Source organism: Pristiophorus japonicus, chromosome 8 (genome assembly GCF_044704955.1).
Source record: "Pristiophorus japonicus isolate sPriJap1 chromosome 8, sPriJap1.hap1, whole genome shotgun sequence".
NCBI lineage: Eukaryota > Metazoa > Chordata > Chondrichthyes > Pristiophoridae > Pristiophorus > Pristiophorus japonicus.
The window spans coordinates 104,968,342-104,984,252 of record NC_091984.1 but is presented as its reverse complement, the minus strand read 5'-3'; the positions used below and the strand labels follow the sequence as shown (position 1 = coordinate 104,984,252).

Sequence of the window (15,911 nt, the reverse complement as noted above, 5' to 3'; positions counted from 1 at the left end):
CCCAATCTTCTGGCCTCCAATGTTTTCAAAACACTTAGTTCCACAATCAACCTTCATGGTAAAACTGTTTGGGGAGAAAAATGGTTAATGCAAATAAATCTCTGCTCCTGTGGTGCTGAGCTTATTTCTAACCAGTTCAAAGCACGTTATGATTTTGAATACTTTTTTGGGGGCTAATTTTCTCCTCTCCTGTGTGCTGGTGCATGGTTCCATGACTTCTGGTCAGCCCTCAGTATCTGGTTCAAGCGGGTGTTTTTTTCATGTATGAGCTTTCCTGCTGAGGCTACTCAACAAGAACTTCCATTTATAAATATAGTGAGACTTCTCAAGACGAGATTTTTGGAGGTGTTTGAGGCTTTTAAAGGTGGAAGAGGAGGAGAAGTTTTGATAGAGAATTCCAGAGCAGAGTGATGCTGATGTCATGGCTCTGCTGTGGAGTGGGGTGTGAGGGATCACAATAGTCTGGATCCAGAAGAGTGGGAGGTATCAGCTAGGGTGTAGGTTTGAAGGAGATGCTGAAGACATCGATGCATTGGGGATGGGGAGTCGGTGAGGATCTGTAAAGACAGAGGCAATAAGTGAGCTGGATGAATTGGTGTTTATGTAGGATGGAGCTTGAAAGGCCAGTGAGAAGAGCACTGGAGACGTTAAGCCTACAGATAATGAAGGCACAACTGAGGGTTTCAGCAGAGATCGAGGCAGAGGTAGGTGATCTTATGGAGTTAGAAAAAGCTGGTCTTGGTGATGGACTGAATGCGGTCTTGGTAATGGACTAGATGTGGGTTTGAAGTTATACTCATGATCAAACAAAACAGGTTATGCAGAGCTGGGTTTAGCCTAAGCGAGCAGACAAAGAGGTGGCTAGAATCACCTGTAGAATTACAGCAGCTGGCTAAAAGTTGTACTAAAGGGATTCTATAATGGAGGCAACATAGCCACACCTGATTCTGTCCTTACCTGAGTCCACACACAAGCACTTGCAATGGGGGTCCCTGGATAGAGATCAGGAGCAGGAACCTTGTCTGATTTTTATCTCCCTAACCCTCGAGATGATGAAGTCAATTGTAGTGTCCCTGCCGCTGCCCCATTTAAGATTAGCTAGCTCAGTACAGATTGGAGACCAAATCTTCTGGTCTGTACAACTCATTGTTTAAATCATCTAGGGAGCTAAGCTTTGTTGTCTTCCTCCTACAACAATGACCACACTTCAAAATATTTAATTGGCTGTAAGCAATTTGGTTCATCCTGGGGTTGTGAAAGGCACTATATAAATGCAAGTTTTTTCTTTATTTTTTTTATTTGTTCATGGAATGTGGACGTCGCTGGCTAGGCCAGAATTTATTGCCCATCCCTAATTGCCCTTGAGAAGTTGGTGGTGAACCGCCTTCTTGAACCGCTGCAGTCTGTGTGGTGAAAGTACTCCCCTGTGAGCACCATCGAAGCAGGCTGGGGAGCGGAAGGAGCAGCGTGGCGGCCTAGCCCAGCAGTCTGTGCGACCCCCGGCCTGCGAGCACCATCGAGCAGGCCGGGGAGCGGAAGTTGCAGCGTGGCGGCATACTACTCCAGGGAGCAGCACATGCTGGAGCAGGAGAGCAACGGCAGTGAAAAGGGATGTCATCTAGGTCCAGGTCAGTGATTGGAGCGTGGGTAGGTACTACAGGAGTGGTGAGGTCGAGGCGAAGGAGCAACGAGGTTAGGGCGAAGGAGCAGCAAGAGATCGTAGAGGGACGTGATCGGTGCCCAGGAGAGGTGTGAGTTCGGGGCCCAGAAGAGGCGAGGGCCCAGGGGCTGCATAGGCCAGCCCACACTGCGATATGTGTGCACACTAGGTCTGTGCAGCAGGGCTGGTCTCCAGTCGTCTTGGTTAATCCTTGCTACTGGACCAAGACCTAGCTCTGTCAAGCCCCGTGTGGTGGCTGGGGTGCAACAGTCACCACACGTTAAAAAAAAATCCACGCACAGGCATCTTCCACCCTTCAAGATTTAGTTCGGACCTGGAATTTTAGATCCTTCATTGAAAAACCTGTGAACTTTTTGACTTGGAAGCATGTCATCCTCGATTCGAGGGACTGCCGATGATGATGAGTGCTGTTAGGTAGGGAGTTCCCGGATTTTGACCCAGCGATGATGAAGGAACGGCGATATATTTCCAAGTCAGGATAGTGTATAACTTGGAGGAGAACTTGCAGGTGATGGTGTTTCCAGGCACCTGCTGCCCTTGTCCTTCTAGATGAACCCTATTTCTTTAAGCATAATGCGATCATCAATGCCATCATGTTGTCACTACACTGGCCATGCATGTCCTGATAATAAAACAGCTTAGTGCAGTGGGCGTGGAGGAAAGGAATGGGAAAATTCAGTATCAGCTCCTCCATTCTGCAGTTTCTGATGTTGACATGCTACTGTGGAAAAGGATCCTGTCGAGGCTAGGTATGGGAGTGGGTGGAATTGGAAAATCAGAAAGCATGATATCCCCTGCCTTATCCTTGTCCAATTTCTAATAGCACGCTCAGGACAATATTGGCAGAATACGGAGGTGAGTTGCCTGTGCTTGTGGCCATAGTCAATAAATAGTTCGAGGAGTGTGACTGAAAAAAAGAAAGAAAGTAGTTACACAAGTTCAAGCTGCTGGGATACAAATGTTGCACAGCATAGTTACTGCATTGGTCAACAAGGTATTCCTTGCTTTTCCAGGAAGTTAGTGTTGCAACAATGATCTTTAATTTTACAGCATTTGGGGTCTGTACATATGTCCTCTGGTTTAATCGCTGTTGATTCATGGTGCATGTGTGGGTGTACTGTGAAATCATCAAAGTACAAAATGTCCAGTCATGCAGGATTCTGCAATGGTACATCTGTTGACAGTGAATCCCAAAGGCAGGCAGTCAATCTGCAGGGTGCCCTCCTGACTGCAGTGGGAACATGCATCACCTGATGTAGTACCAAGCCATGCACACCAAGGAGATCCTAGATTTGATTCTCAGTAAGTTCTGAATTAGCTGAACAATAGGACAGTAAGGGGTTCTACTTCTGGCTTAAGAGGGGTAAGACTGAATCAAGGTTTCTGTCCAATCCTCACACAATCCAGTGACTCCTGCTACACAATGTGTCAGATAGCATTACAATCAGGCTCAGCTGCCCTAGGCAGTTGAATGGCCTGACAACACACACTGCCTTAACCCACCCGTGGAATGGCCAGTTAGGTAAAGTACGGAGAGCTATCATTGGCACGACACCTTGAGAATCGGTCAGTACCTTTTCGAGGAAGGGGGTGATAAGCAATTCAAAAATAGATTCAGTGTTAATAGTTTAAGTTTTATTTTAAAATGAATGTGTATGGTCTCCCAAAATGGCTAGTTCCTCGAGTAGTACAGTACATTTCCTCTTGAATGAGATTCTCAATTGCAATCACACAGTAAGATGTAGGTTATAATGCTACTCACTAATTTGTTTAATTTTTGCAAATGTTGCTTTAATGGTTAGGTTTGTTCAAAACACAAATTTGCTGCTGTTTGTTTTAGGCTTAACAGCCATTAGATTGCAGTAACCTCAAAGGCAATCCTGTTAAAAGGGAACTTCCTGTAACAGCTCATTAATACCACAGTTTCCCTGCCCGCAGCCTGACTCAGCACAACTGGAATGGAGTCACACAAGGGATACACCATAGGGGCAGCAGAAGCAATGGTATAAATGATATACTGTGGGATATAGAGGTTACAGAATGGCAAATAAAGGGTACACTGCAGCCTAAGAAGAATACACCTCGGGGATAGGGAAATAATAAATGGACATCTTTGCCCCAGTATATTCTCTACGACATTATACTCTCTGTATCATGCTGTGCCCTCTGCATTCCCAGTGGATCCCCACAGTGTATCCTCTATATAATCTGCTGTTCCCCCTTCCAGTCCTCATATATCCTGCTGTTTCCGGTGCTCTGTCCTCTATTTTATATAAACCCTGGAACATTGTGGGAATATTGATTGAACTCAGGTGAGATTTAATTCCTATGTCCACATTTTAATGGATTTGAGCTGATCTGTTTTGGCTGAAACAGCAGAGATCTAAAATCCTGAACACATTCAGTATCATGGACCTTCCTTAAAACACTGAAAGCAGAGTGTAGACTTTGAGCAGTGTCACAGGAGATCACAGGGTCTTCAGGTACACGAGCTCAAGTCTCAACTGCAATAAGCAATTTGTTAATTTCAGTAGGATACATCGAACTGGAAATATAAAGGAACATTCATGCTGTAACTAATGAAGCATCCTGATCCTGAAACTGCCCTTTACATTGGCCACTGATCAAAGGCAACTTCGAGGAACCTATTAAGTTACAATCTTATCCATCCAAACAGAAAAAACTCTTTTTCTGAACAGATTTAAAGGCAACACAAAATGACCTTTAAACAAAAATGAGGAAATACAACTCATAAAAACGGAAAATAAGGCTGATCAGTGGTTTAATGAGAAATTTCACTATCTGGTTTGGTACTGAGCCATACAAGCCAGGGAAGTCCCAGTTTTGATCTCTCACCTGCATTGAGATAGCTGAACTCAGTTAGGGTTGGTATAGATTACTTCAGTCTTTCTGGTCTAGGGAAAGGGCAAATCATCCACGGTCTGACTCCTGATCCTTATCCAGTGACACCTGCAGAGAAGTGCAAGTTGGGGTATATCTGGTGAGAAGTGGATTGAGTTGCCTATGATGACACCACAGTTGAATAGGCTGGTTTACATATTAAGAATGAACCTTAGGTGTGATACTAGAGGGAAACCAGTGCCTGTGGAATTGTATGGTTCCACGGGTGTTAGTCACCTTCTGATACCATGCCCAAGTGGTCATTCTTCATGTGTGAGCAAACCCAGAGGGTGAGTGTTGCCACACTATTTAACTGTGAAGGCATCACAAATGATAGAAACATAGAAAATGGGTGCAGGAGTAGGCCATTCAGCCCTTCGAGCCTGCACCACCATTCAATAAGATCATGGCTGATCATTCACCTCAGTACCCCTTTCCTGCTTTCTCTCCATACCCCTTGATCCCTTTAGCCGTAAGGGCCACTTGCACACTTTTCAGAATGTGGAGAATGAAAGAGAGTGGGAACATTGGCTGATTTTCCCTCCTTAGCTCAAGGTTGCTGAGGACAATCATAGCACCTATACGGCCTGTCTGTGCTTAATGTACACCACGTCTTAGAGACTTGAATTTTTTTTATGACAAATTTAAGTAGATCACACTCGGCCTCCAATCAGATTTCTATGACTGCCCATTAAGTAGTCAGAACAGTGTTTTGTATTCTCAGTGATGCTAGCCTATGGGTGGAAGCAAGCTATGCTAGTGCCTGTCAATGGGTGCCTCAGCATAGTGCATGCAGAGTGGTGGAGTGTTCTCACTGACAAATTTAAGATGGTGATGACAGCCAAGGATGGAGGTAGGATATCAAGTAACACAGAGCAGTATGAACATTCACTTTCTACGCAGAGGGAACAAAAGGTAAACAGAATAAAAAGTTACAATCCAATAACCAATTGTGGCTTGCAAAATCCGACATTGGCTTGCTCTCCATCATTATCTTAAGCCGGTTGTTGTGTTGTTTTCCATGTGAGGGAAGACCTCACGGTTCACGTAATGCCATAATAGTTTGAAAATATAGCAAGTCGTAGCAGATGGTCAACTATTGATCACACAGGGCTTTTCAAAAAGGTCAGCCCTCAGTTCACTATTGAATAGCTTTATAAGTTTCACCGTGTTGTCTGCCTTATATCCATGCATTAGGGAGCAGTATTGGACAGTTCAAAGTGATGTATCATCATAGGCAGTCCCTCGGAGTCGAGGAAGACTTGCTTCCACACTAGAAATGAGTTCTCAGGTGACTGAACATTCCAATGCGGGACCTACAGTCTCTGTCACAGGTGGGCCAAACGGTGGTTGAAGGAACATAAGAACATAAGAACATAAGAATTAGGAACAGGAGTAGGCCATCTAACCCCTCGAGCTTGCTTCGCCATTCAACAAGATCATGGCTGATCTGGCCGTGGACTCAGCTTCACTTACCCGCCCGCTCCCCGTAACCCTTAATTCCTTTATTGGTTAAAAATCTATCTATCTGTGATTTGAATACATTCAATGAGCTAGCCTCAACTGCTTCCTTGGGCAGAGAATTCCACAGATTCACAACCCTCTGGGAGAAGAAATTCCTTCTCAACTCGGTTTTAAATTGGCTCCCCCGTATTTTGAGGCTGTGCCCCCTAGTTCTAGTCTCCCCGACCAGTGGAAACAACCTCTCTGCCTCTATCTTGTCTATCCCTTTCATTATTTTAAATGTTTCTATAAGATCACCCCTCATCCTTCTGAACTCCAACGAGTAAAGACCCAGTCTACTCAATCTATAATCATAAGGTAACCCCCTCATCTCCGGAATCAGCCTAGTGAATCGTTTCTGTAGGCAGGTGTGGCCTCACCAATACCCTGTACAGTTGCAGCAGGACCTCTCTGCTTTTGTACTCCATCCCTCTTGCAATGAAGGCCAACATTGAGCAGGTGGGCGGGGTGCCTGGGTTGCCGCGCGCTCCTTCCGCTGTCGACGCTTGGCTTCAGCTTGCTCTCGGCGATGAGACTCAATGTGTTCAGCACCTTCCCAGATGCTTTTCTTCCATATTGGGCGTTCTCGGGCCAGAGATTCCCAGGTGTCGGTGGGGTGGTTACATTTTTTCAAGGAGGCTTGAAGGGTGTCCTTGAAGCATTTCCTCTGCTCACCTGTGGCTTGCTTGCCGTGTCGGAGCTCCGAGTAGAGCGCTTGTTTTGGGAGTTTCGTGTCAGGCATGCAGACGATGTGGCCCATCCAGCAGAGCTGATCGAGCGTGGTCAATGCTTCGATGCTGGGGATATTGGCCTGAGCGAGGACACTGACATTGGTGCGCCTATCTTGCCAATAGATTTGCAGGATCTTGCAGAGGCAGCATTGGTGGTACTTCTCCAGTGTTTAGAGGTGCCTACTGTACATAGTCCATGCCTCTGAGCCATATAGGACGGGTATCACCATTGCTCTGTAGACGTGAGCTTGGTACCGGGTTTGAGGTCCTGGTCTTTAATCACTCTCTTCTTCAGGTGATTGAAGGCTGCACTGGCACACTGAAGGCGGTGTTGGACCACGTCGTCAATGTCTGCCCTTGTTGACAGTAGGCTCCCGAGGTATGGAAAATGGTCCATGTTGTCCAAGGCCTCGTCGTGATGTATACCTGTATTCTAATATACATACTTACTTGGTTTTTGTGTCACATTGTCACAATTTAGGCACGTTTGCCCCACTTTGTCATTAGGAGGCTGGGAGATGCACCAGCAAAATATGGCAATTGAGTTAGAATTCACTATTTCAATCATTGAAAATTCAGTAATAAACTCAGAGTAAAAAATTATCTAAATTAAGTTAAGGTGGTGAGAGAGTTAAAATGAACACCTCTACTTTTGCATGTAACTCAAGACGGCAGAAAACCAGTTGCAAACAACTCTGTTCTCACACCTGTCTAATGCAAAGGAACAACATGGACAAATTACAAATCTTGAAACTAAACATCCTACACAGTAAGCAACCAATTGCTGGGAGCATCTGTCGGTGAAACTTTGATTGTGACTGAATCCATCCTCGACTGCCAAAATGAACACATTTCTGAACATGACAGGCGGGTTATGCCAGAACACGAAGATGCTGAATGCTTAGGGAGTCTTGCTTAATCTCTGGTTTGTGCTTAGCTCCCCGATTCCAGGAACAGTGAGCAATAGGTGTACAGTATTTCAAAGAGGCATATCCATAACTAGTTTTGGAGAGTTCCTGTCTGGGATGCTCAGTCTGCAGAAATATCAAAGCTTGTGAGGACCTCTCCATTGAATGTGTAAACTAATGTGTAGAGATTGTATTTGTCAAAAGAATGGGCTGAAGGGAAAATCAGTGAAGAAAGCAATTTTCATAATGAAACACTTGCAAAAAAATATCCTGGATCACATTTGGCAGCTAAGGAAGTTCTGAAAAAAAGACAATGGAATATCAACAACTGTTTTTATTGATGAAAGCACAATCATCAGTAACCTGTCTACATTGATTTTGTATCTGCATGTCTTGTTTTGAAATGATAAATTGATCACCATGTTCTTTGGCTTGATTGAACTTAGTAGAGCCACAGCCACTATAATCAAATTAGATCTTCTAGTATACTTTAAATGTTGTGGGATAATGAGAGATCTGCAAGAAATGTGGATAAGAATGCGCAGTGATAGTGCGCTTGTGATGTTTGGAATAAAACAAAGGAGCTGCTGCTGTTTAGGAATGAGTTTCCAAGCTCAGTCGTTACCTGGGACTGCTTAGCTCATCATCTGAATTGGCTGTAGGGGCCACAATTGAAGAGGTTTATGGCATCAATTGCATCAAGTCTTTTATTGAAACACTGTATTCATTGAATAGCATGACGACAAAAACAAAAGAGAACTAGGAGTCAAACTGCAAAAGATTGGCAAAATTCTTGAATCTCATTGGGTGATTCTAAGTTTCCAATACTGCCTGGAACTCCCATTCTGCATTATGCTAGCACATTGAAGAGACTTTCAAAGATACATTATGAGATGCACAGGAGAGAAGCAAGTGCAAGGGCTTGAAGATTACTTTTACTGCATCTGTGAAAAATGTGTGATGAACAGATCACTTCTCGAACTGAAGGACTTATCAGAAGCTTTACAGAAAAAAAAACATGAACATCATGACTGTACACAATCTCTTACTTTGGCAAGTCAGCAATTTTCCAGGCAATGAAAGAACAACTATGTGATTTTGCTTCAGAAGCTCAGAAAGCAACAGTATAGAGTCTGTTTTTTCTCATTTACGAAGGAGGCATTGCAACATATGTGTCAATCTATTGTCAAAAAGTTTTTGAAATCTGTCTGGAAACATAGATAAACTGTGTTTCTGAGGCAGACAAAGGACTAATTACTATCTTTAATATCCGGGGACCAGGCATTCTCACCAAATGTGAATAATTAATTTTGTATGGAGAAAGTGACATTCAAGAACTCTGTTCTAAGTTTCAGTTACCTACACCAGCAGTTTTGGGAATTAAGGACAAAATAGAGTCCTGAAGCTCTGAAAAACGTTTTTAATGGGATGAACACACTGCCTATAATGATGTGAATAAGTTTAGTACAAAAAAACAATATTGATATCTATATATGATTGTCTATCCATGTGTCTACACTCATGTGCATGAAACTTAATGGACAACCTCCAAAATGTTTTCAGCCACTCATTTGTGAATTTATTGCTGGCCAATGAATGCATTCTACAGATCACATGTTCCTTTTCTAACTTGGTCACAAGCCTATTAAGTGTGGAATTGCATCACCATGCTTAAGAATCTCTAAACTAAACTATTAGGAAATCCATCAAAGTATAGTTTCTATTTGTCTCATTTGGAGTGCACACTCTCTTCCCATAAGTTTACACCCATTTACCCAAGTCCATAAAACTTAAGAATTAGGGATCCCCAAAAGTGTGATGGGGTACTGCTGGAGTTTAATCAGTTAAAATTGCACACAGAGCACTAAGTGAACTGATGGTCCAGTTACAACCATCTTACTTTAGGTTGTCCCATCCTCCGTCATCGAACTACAATATGCAGATGACGCTTGCGTCTGCGCACACTCAGAAGCCGAACTCCAAGCCATTGTCAACACCTTCACTGAGGCATATGAGAGCATGGGCCTTACACGAAACATCCGTAAGACAAAGGTCCTCTACCAACCTGCCCCCGCCAAACAGCACTGCCCCCCGGTTATCAAAATCCATGACGAGGCCTTGGACAACGTGGACCATTTTCCATACCTCAGGAGCCTACTATCACCAAGGGCAGACATCGCGATGTGGTCAAACACCGTCTTCAGAGTGCCGGTGCAGCCTTCAGTCGCCTGAGGAAGAGAGTTTTTGAAGACCAGGACCTTAATCCCAGCACCAAGCTCATGGTCTACAGAGCAGTGGTGATACCCTCCTATCTGGCTCAGAGACATGGGGTTAGAATTTGATGAAGGCTTTTGCCCGCTCAAGTGCTGCTCAAAGGACCGCCGAGGTCCCTGACGGTTCTTTGGGTGGGGTTTTCATCAGCAAGATCCCTCGAAGTCGGCGGGCGGCAAAGCAGCGACGTACGCTGTCAATCTGGGTGGGAGCCGGCGGGAGCTCTCATTCTTGGCGACAAATGCGCTTGCCGCCCAAATACCACCGAGAATGGAGTCGAGCCCACGGAGGGTTGAAACCTAAAAATAAAAAGCATAAAAAAAACATCTGCCGACCTTCAGGGGACCCCATACAGGTAAGCCCCTGTAAAGAAATAAATGTAAACAATGTCACTAACCTGTTATCCCCCATCTTCACACTTACTGCTGAGGACAGAGCAGCTTCCACACAGTGCTCCACCGCTGTCCTGCCACCGACTCCCGGCCACATGAATATGGAATTTCGGCGGGCGGGAGTCTACATACGTGCATCGGCCGTCCGCTTCCCGCTTCCCGGCGGGCGCTTCCCAGCGGCTCTCCCCTCCCGCCCGCTCCAGGCCACGTCAAAAGTGGCACTGGGTGGTTCGAGCAGGGGAATGTCGGCAGCAGTGGGCAGTAAGTTCATCAATTTCAGCCCCTTGGACTATGTACAGCAGGCACTTCAAAACACTGGAGAAGTACCACTAACACTGCCTCCGCAAGATCCTGCAAATCCATTGGCAGAATAGGCGCACCAATGTCAGTGTCCTCGCTCAGACCAACATCCCCAGCATCGAAGCACTGACCACACTCGATCAGCTCCGCTGGATGGGCCACATCGTCTGCATGCCTGACACGAGACTCCCAAAACAAGCGCTCTACTCGGAGCTCCGACATGGCAAGCAAGCCACAGGTGGGCAGAGGAAACGCTTCAAGGACACCCTCCAAGCCTCCTTGAAAAAATATAACATCCCCACCGACACCTGGGAATCCCTGGCCAAGACCGCCCAAAGTGGAGGAAAAGCATCCGGGAAGGCGTTGAACCCATCGAGTCTCTTTGCCGAGAGTAAGCTGAAGCCAAGTGTTGACAGTGGAAGGAGCGTGTGGCAACCCAAGCACCCCACCCACCTGTTCCATCAACCACCGTTTGGCCCACCTGTGACAGAGACTGTAGGTCCCGCATTGGAATGTTCAGTCACCTGAGAACTCATTTCTAGTGTGGAAGCAAGTCTTCCTCGACTCCGAAGGACTGCTTATGAAATGAAACTTTAGGGATTATCTGAAAATAAGTGTGAAGAGTCTCCGGCCTCAATGACAGGTATCCTTCCAGGTCCCAGCATTGAGCCAACTAAGCTCGCCATCATAAAGAGTGTCCTGGCATACTGTGCATGTCTCTGGCTCAACTATGTTGAGTCTGCCAGAGAGGATCGGCTAAGTTCCAATCTCCCATTGTTAGGTGTGCAACCTTTGAACTGACTCCACCCCAAAGAGACCCCACTTACACAGACGTTGCATGAAATCACAAGAACCCAAATGAAGCAATAATGACAAGTGGAGGACTTTGAAGATTGTTTAGCTGATCAAGAACCATGAAAATGTTTTTTGTGAAACGCCTCTTATTTCATGATTGGACTTCAAATCGGCAATTATGTTTTATGTTTGAACTAGTTTTATGAAATAATATGCCTACTTTAAACAATAAAACACTAACACAAAAAGAGCTGCAATTTGTTTCTGACCACTTTAAAAGACTGTTGCAAACCTTGTTGAAATCAGTTAATTCGAATATCAAAAAAATGAAAATACAAGAAATCTGAAATAAAACCGAAAATACTGGAAACATGTAGGCATCTGAAAAAAGAAAGGCAAGTTAAGTTCCAGATGTCGAGCCTTTGTCAGAGTAGCAATTGAACCTAGATCGTCTGCCCCATAGCTCAGTAGAATGTGGTGCTCGACGACTTTAATAGATAAGTTTAGAAAAAAGCATCGCAGTACTGAACTAGTATTCAGTTGTAGCTTGCATGGGCTGTGGTTATGCAAATTACAGCCGGTATTTTTGGTTCGTGTATGTGCACTTCTGATTGTCCCTGAATTCAGACTCAGTAAGCTGGCATGAAAAAACAGTACATAGAGTATTTTTAAGTTATCTATACAATAGACCTAAAAGCCAAGTCGTGGGGCGTTGGAGCGTTTTTGGTGCGGTACATTTAATGCTGATACCAGGTTTAAAATATCGTTCAAAATTTCTGCTTTTAAAAAATCAGTGAAGTCATTGTTCGTAATTAATTCAAGTTCTGAACTGAGAATTGTAACAAAAGGGTTTGTTTTTTTCTGTTTCAGAAATAGTATTCGCTAAGCAATGTTTAAAATGGGTTGTATTTCATTGTGGTTACACGGTTTTAAGGTACTGCAATATACAAACAGACCTTGTATAAACACACACACACGAATAATTTATAATCGACCCAAGGCAAAATGCATGGATTCGAACAATAATTCTGGTTGTGGTCACAGAAATTTCCGATTAATCTGCATATGTTTATACTTCATGCACACAGGAAGCCGGTTCTGAATAATTTACTATAAACCATCCTGGAAGCTGGAGAAGTTAAACATTGGGTCTAGACGGTTAAGCCTCGCATTGATTGTGCACAGGATGGCTCGGGCTTTTTCACTGCTGTTGGATGGGGGTCTGATATTGTTACCAACTAGAAGGATTTAGCAAACTGGTAAACGCCACAGCTCCCAGTGCCTGTTCCAGAATGAGTTGCCGTCTATAGGATCCGAATGGAAAACTACTACACATCACGTGCATACAAACCAGTTTCGATCAGTTCCAAACTGTTGCATTTCTCTTTCTATTCGCAGCAGGGAGCCTTAAAAGGGGGAAAATATATTCTACCACACAAAAATAAAGATATTAGAATCATTAATGACGGTGCAATTACTTTTGTGCAGCTCTATTCTGGGCTAACTACCTCTCCACGCGTTATATTTTTACCTGAAGCACATGCTTTGCGTTGCATGCGCTTTTGTTCGTGTGCGTTAGGGTCTTACAACATTGATTTAAAACCGAGTAATCAGAATCTGGTTTTGTACAGCTCTGCATTTAACTCTGTATGAACCTAACATCTCCTTCTCACTGCCCGAGGGAGGGTGAAGTCGACTTTATTAAAGCAGAAACATTGCATTTTTAATAACCAACGAAAAAGCACCGACTATTATGGGAAAAATAACTAGAAAAAATGTAATATCCAGAATGTTGAACCAAAACAAAACTGAATGCAACAGAAAAAGAATTGAGCGTTAAACAATGGGATTTTGTTCAATTTTTGTTTGGACTTTCTGCCGAATGCACCACTCCGTCCCAGGTTTTTACAGCTGCCGCCGAGCGGGGGGATGCCGCCCTAGCCCGGAATAGCGTAGGGGGGGGGGGTTAGAAACTCCTGGGTACGCAGTTTCCAGGCTCCCCCTGCCGATGTCTCTCAGCAGCCGACCAATCAGCGCAGTCCCTCTCTGAAACCAAACTGGCCAGTCACGCCAGCGGGAAACTCCCGCCCACCTGCCTGGGTTTGATTGGCGGAGCGGGAGAACGGCCTGCGGGTGAGTGACGTGGCGAGGAAGATAGCGATTGGCCAGCGCTGGAGATTGACGCTGGACGCCGGCAGCCGATTGGCTGAACCCCCTGCCGCTCTGGCGCCGAAGGCGGGGCCGAGGCCGCCCTTTCCGCTGCCGGGGCTGGGCTGCGTGCGCGGACGCGGCGATGGGGTCGCCCCGGGTTTGATGGTTTGACAGGTGCCCGACGCCAGGCAGCTCCTTCCCCAAAAAGCATGTTCGCCAAAAGCAAAGGTTCGGCGGTGCCCTCGGACGGGCAGGCGCGAGAAAAGTAAGTTTAATTTTGGTGATTGAAAAAATAAGAGATTTCTCACCGTTTGCTGGCTCCCCGGGGCCGGACAGCGGCTGCTGCAAATCCCGGGGATTAAATCTCTTTTCATCATTATTATTATTTGTTTTTGACTCGCACGTTGTGCGTTTCCGCTTCTTTAAAGAAACTGAATGAAACATTGTGTCCGGCGGGGCTGGTTGGGTGCAGCGCCGCTCGCTGACAAACCCCCAGCTCCTCTCTTGCGCTCGCTCTCCCTCTCTGCATTCCCGCTGCAATAAATAGAAAGCCTTGTAACCGGCTCCTTTGTGTCTCCTTCGCCCGCAGGTTGGCTCTGTACGTGTACGAATATCTGCTTCATGTCGGGGCACAGAAATCTGCACAGACCTTCCTCTCAGAGGTAACTGCATGTCTCCATCACTCCGCTTTAGCCTTTGTTTCTCAGGCGGACAATCTCGCCTCCATTTTGAATTGTGTTAACCTTTTGCCATTTATTGTGGCTACAAAACAAAAAAAAATTCTATTCAACTGACTAGTTCTGAATGCAGCCTGCCCCCCACCTCCTCGCCCTCTTTTTCTTCTATACTTATTCTGAGTGTGTGTTTTTTTGTTGTTTATGTTTTGCAGATACGATGGGAGAAAAATATTACATTAGGAGAACCTCCTGGGTTTTTACACTCCTGGTGGTGGTAAGTAGATAATTTTAAGTGTCCCACATTGGCTTGTGCAGAGTTCCCATCATCGCTCCCAGTGATAAATATAGATACTTTAATTCTCTTGGAACTTCTTGACAACATTGTACCAAAACATACTGATAATGGGATCAACAATGGGCTATAGTAGCAACAGTCATCTCTTGATAAAAATCGGTAGTTTTGGTGCTGATTAAACGTCCTTTCGTTAAATAGTTTGCAGTTTCTTAACTGCTTTCTTTTAAATAGTTTTAATGGGCTGTTTTCAAAATTATATTTTGAGCCATGTAGATACAAACGGATTTCAACTGTACACGAGATCATTTTGTAGCAATTGTAGTGACAGAAATGTCACCTCTGTATCTTCTCTTTCTCCCCCCCCCCCACCTCCCCCCCTACTCTACTGCATAGTGCTTACATAGTTGCTTTGCTGTTCCTCTCGGGTGCTGTGTACAGTTAAACCAGTTTATTATGTGGGATTACATTTTTTTTAAAATCATGTTCCTGTATCTTTCGTTACTTTGTTAAAGTGGGTGGAAACCTGGCTGTGTTTAGGTGGGTTATTAGAGCTGTTGGGTAATTGTGCTGCTTCAGCGCTTATCTTCACCTTGGAGGTTGAATCCAGTCATGATTTTTTGAGTCCCTAAGAAAAAACGCAACTTCCAATTTTTCCTCTGTTAATGAACATTTTGCCTCTTGTGGAGTTGAGGTTCCACAGGTGGTAGCAGTTATCCAGCACCTCATCCAAGTAGCCATTCTTCATGTGGGAACCTAGACTTGTGTTGGCAGGCCATTTAATCATGAAGGATATTGCAGATGAGTCTGATTGGGTCCTTGTCTGATGTCCACACATGCTCATTTTCAAGTGGGAGTTACTGTGTTGAATGGAAGCCATGACTAATTAACATCTCTCCTAACCATCCCCCCCCTTATTGAAAGCATCGTCTCCCCCCAGCTCCCTCCCTTGAGATCCAACCCAGTACAGACTGAGAACCAGACCTGGGATCTCTGCATTCTGTGGCTCAATTCACACCAGGATAACTTTATTGGGATTACTTTTGTCTATTGGCTTGTTAAGCAATTGGAAGGATAGGGCTAGATGGTGAGGGAGAACTGTTGAATTTTTTGGCTGGATGGCATTGCACTGGCATTTTAGTATAACATCCCAGAGTAAATAGCTGAGAGGAGTCCCCACAGTGGTATTCCTCCTATTAACTGATTGCAGAGTGATGCTGATCACAGCTTTGGAGCCACCCACATAGTCTTGCTGAAAGTAAAAGGAAGTGGCAGCTGTTTGGGGATATATGGGGGTGGGAAAGATGCA

General features: G+C 44.8%; 1 protein-coding gene across 8 annotated transcripts in view; it reads left to right on the top strand.

The window, feature by feature from the left end:
* The first annotated feature begins 13,752 nt into the window (after positions 1–13,752).
* ssbp3a (single stranded DNA binding protein 3a) overlaps positions 13,753–15,911 on the top strand; it is a 99,671-nt gene continuing 97,512 nt past the window's right edge. For all 8 annotated transcript variants that reach the window (XM_070887234.1, XM_070887232.1, XM_070887230.1 and 5 more), the window contains exons 1-3: positions 13,753–13,898; positions 14,223–14,295; positions 14,523–14,584. In XM_070887234.1, coding sequence (XP_070743335.1) covers positions 13,843–13,898; positions 14,223–14,295; positions 14,523–14,584 — 191 coding nt within the window. In that variant the 5' untranslated portion in view covers positions 13,753–13,842. The remainder of the gene's footprint in view (positions 13,899–14,222; positions 14,296–14,522; positions 14,585–15,911) is intronic.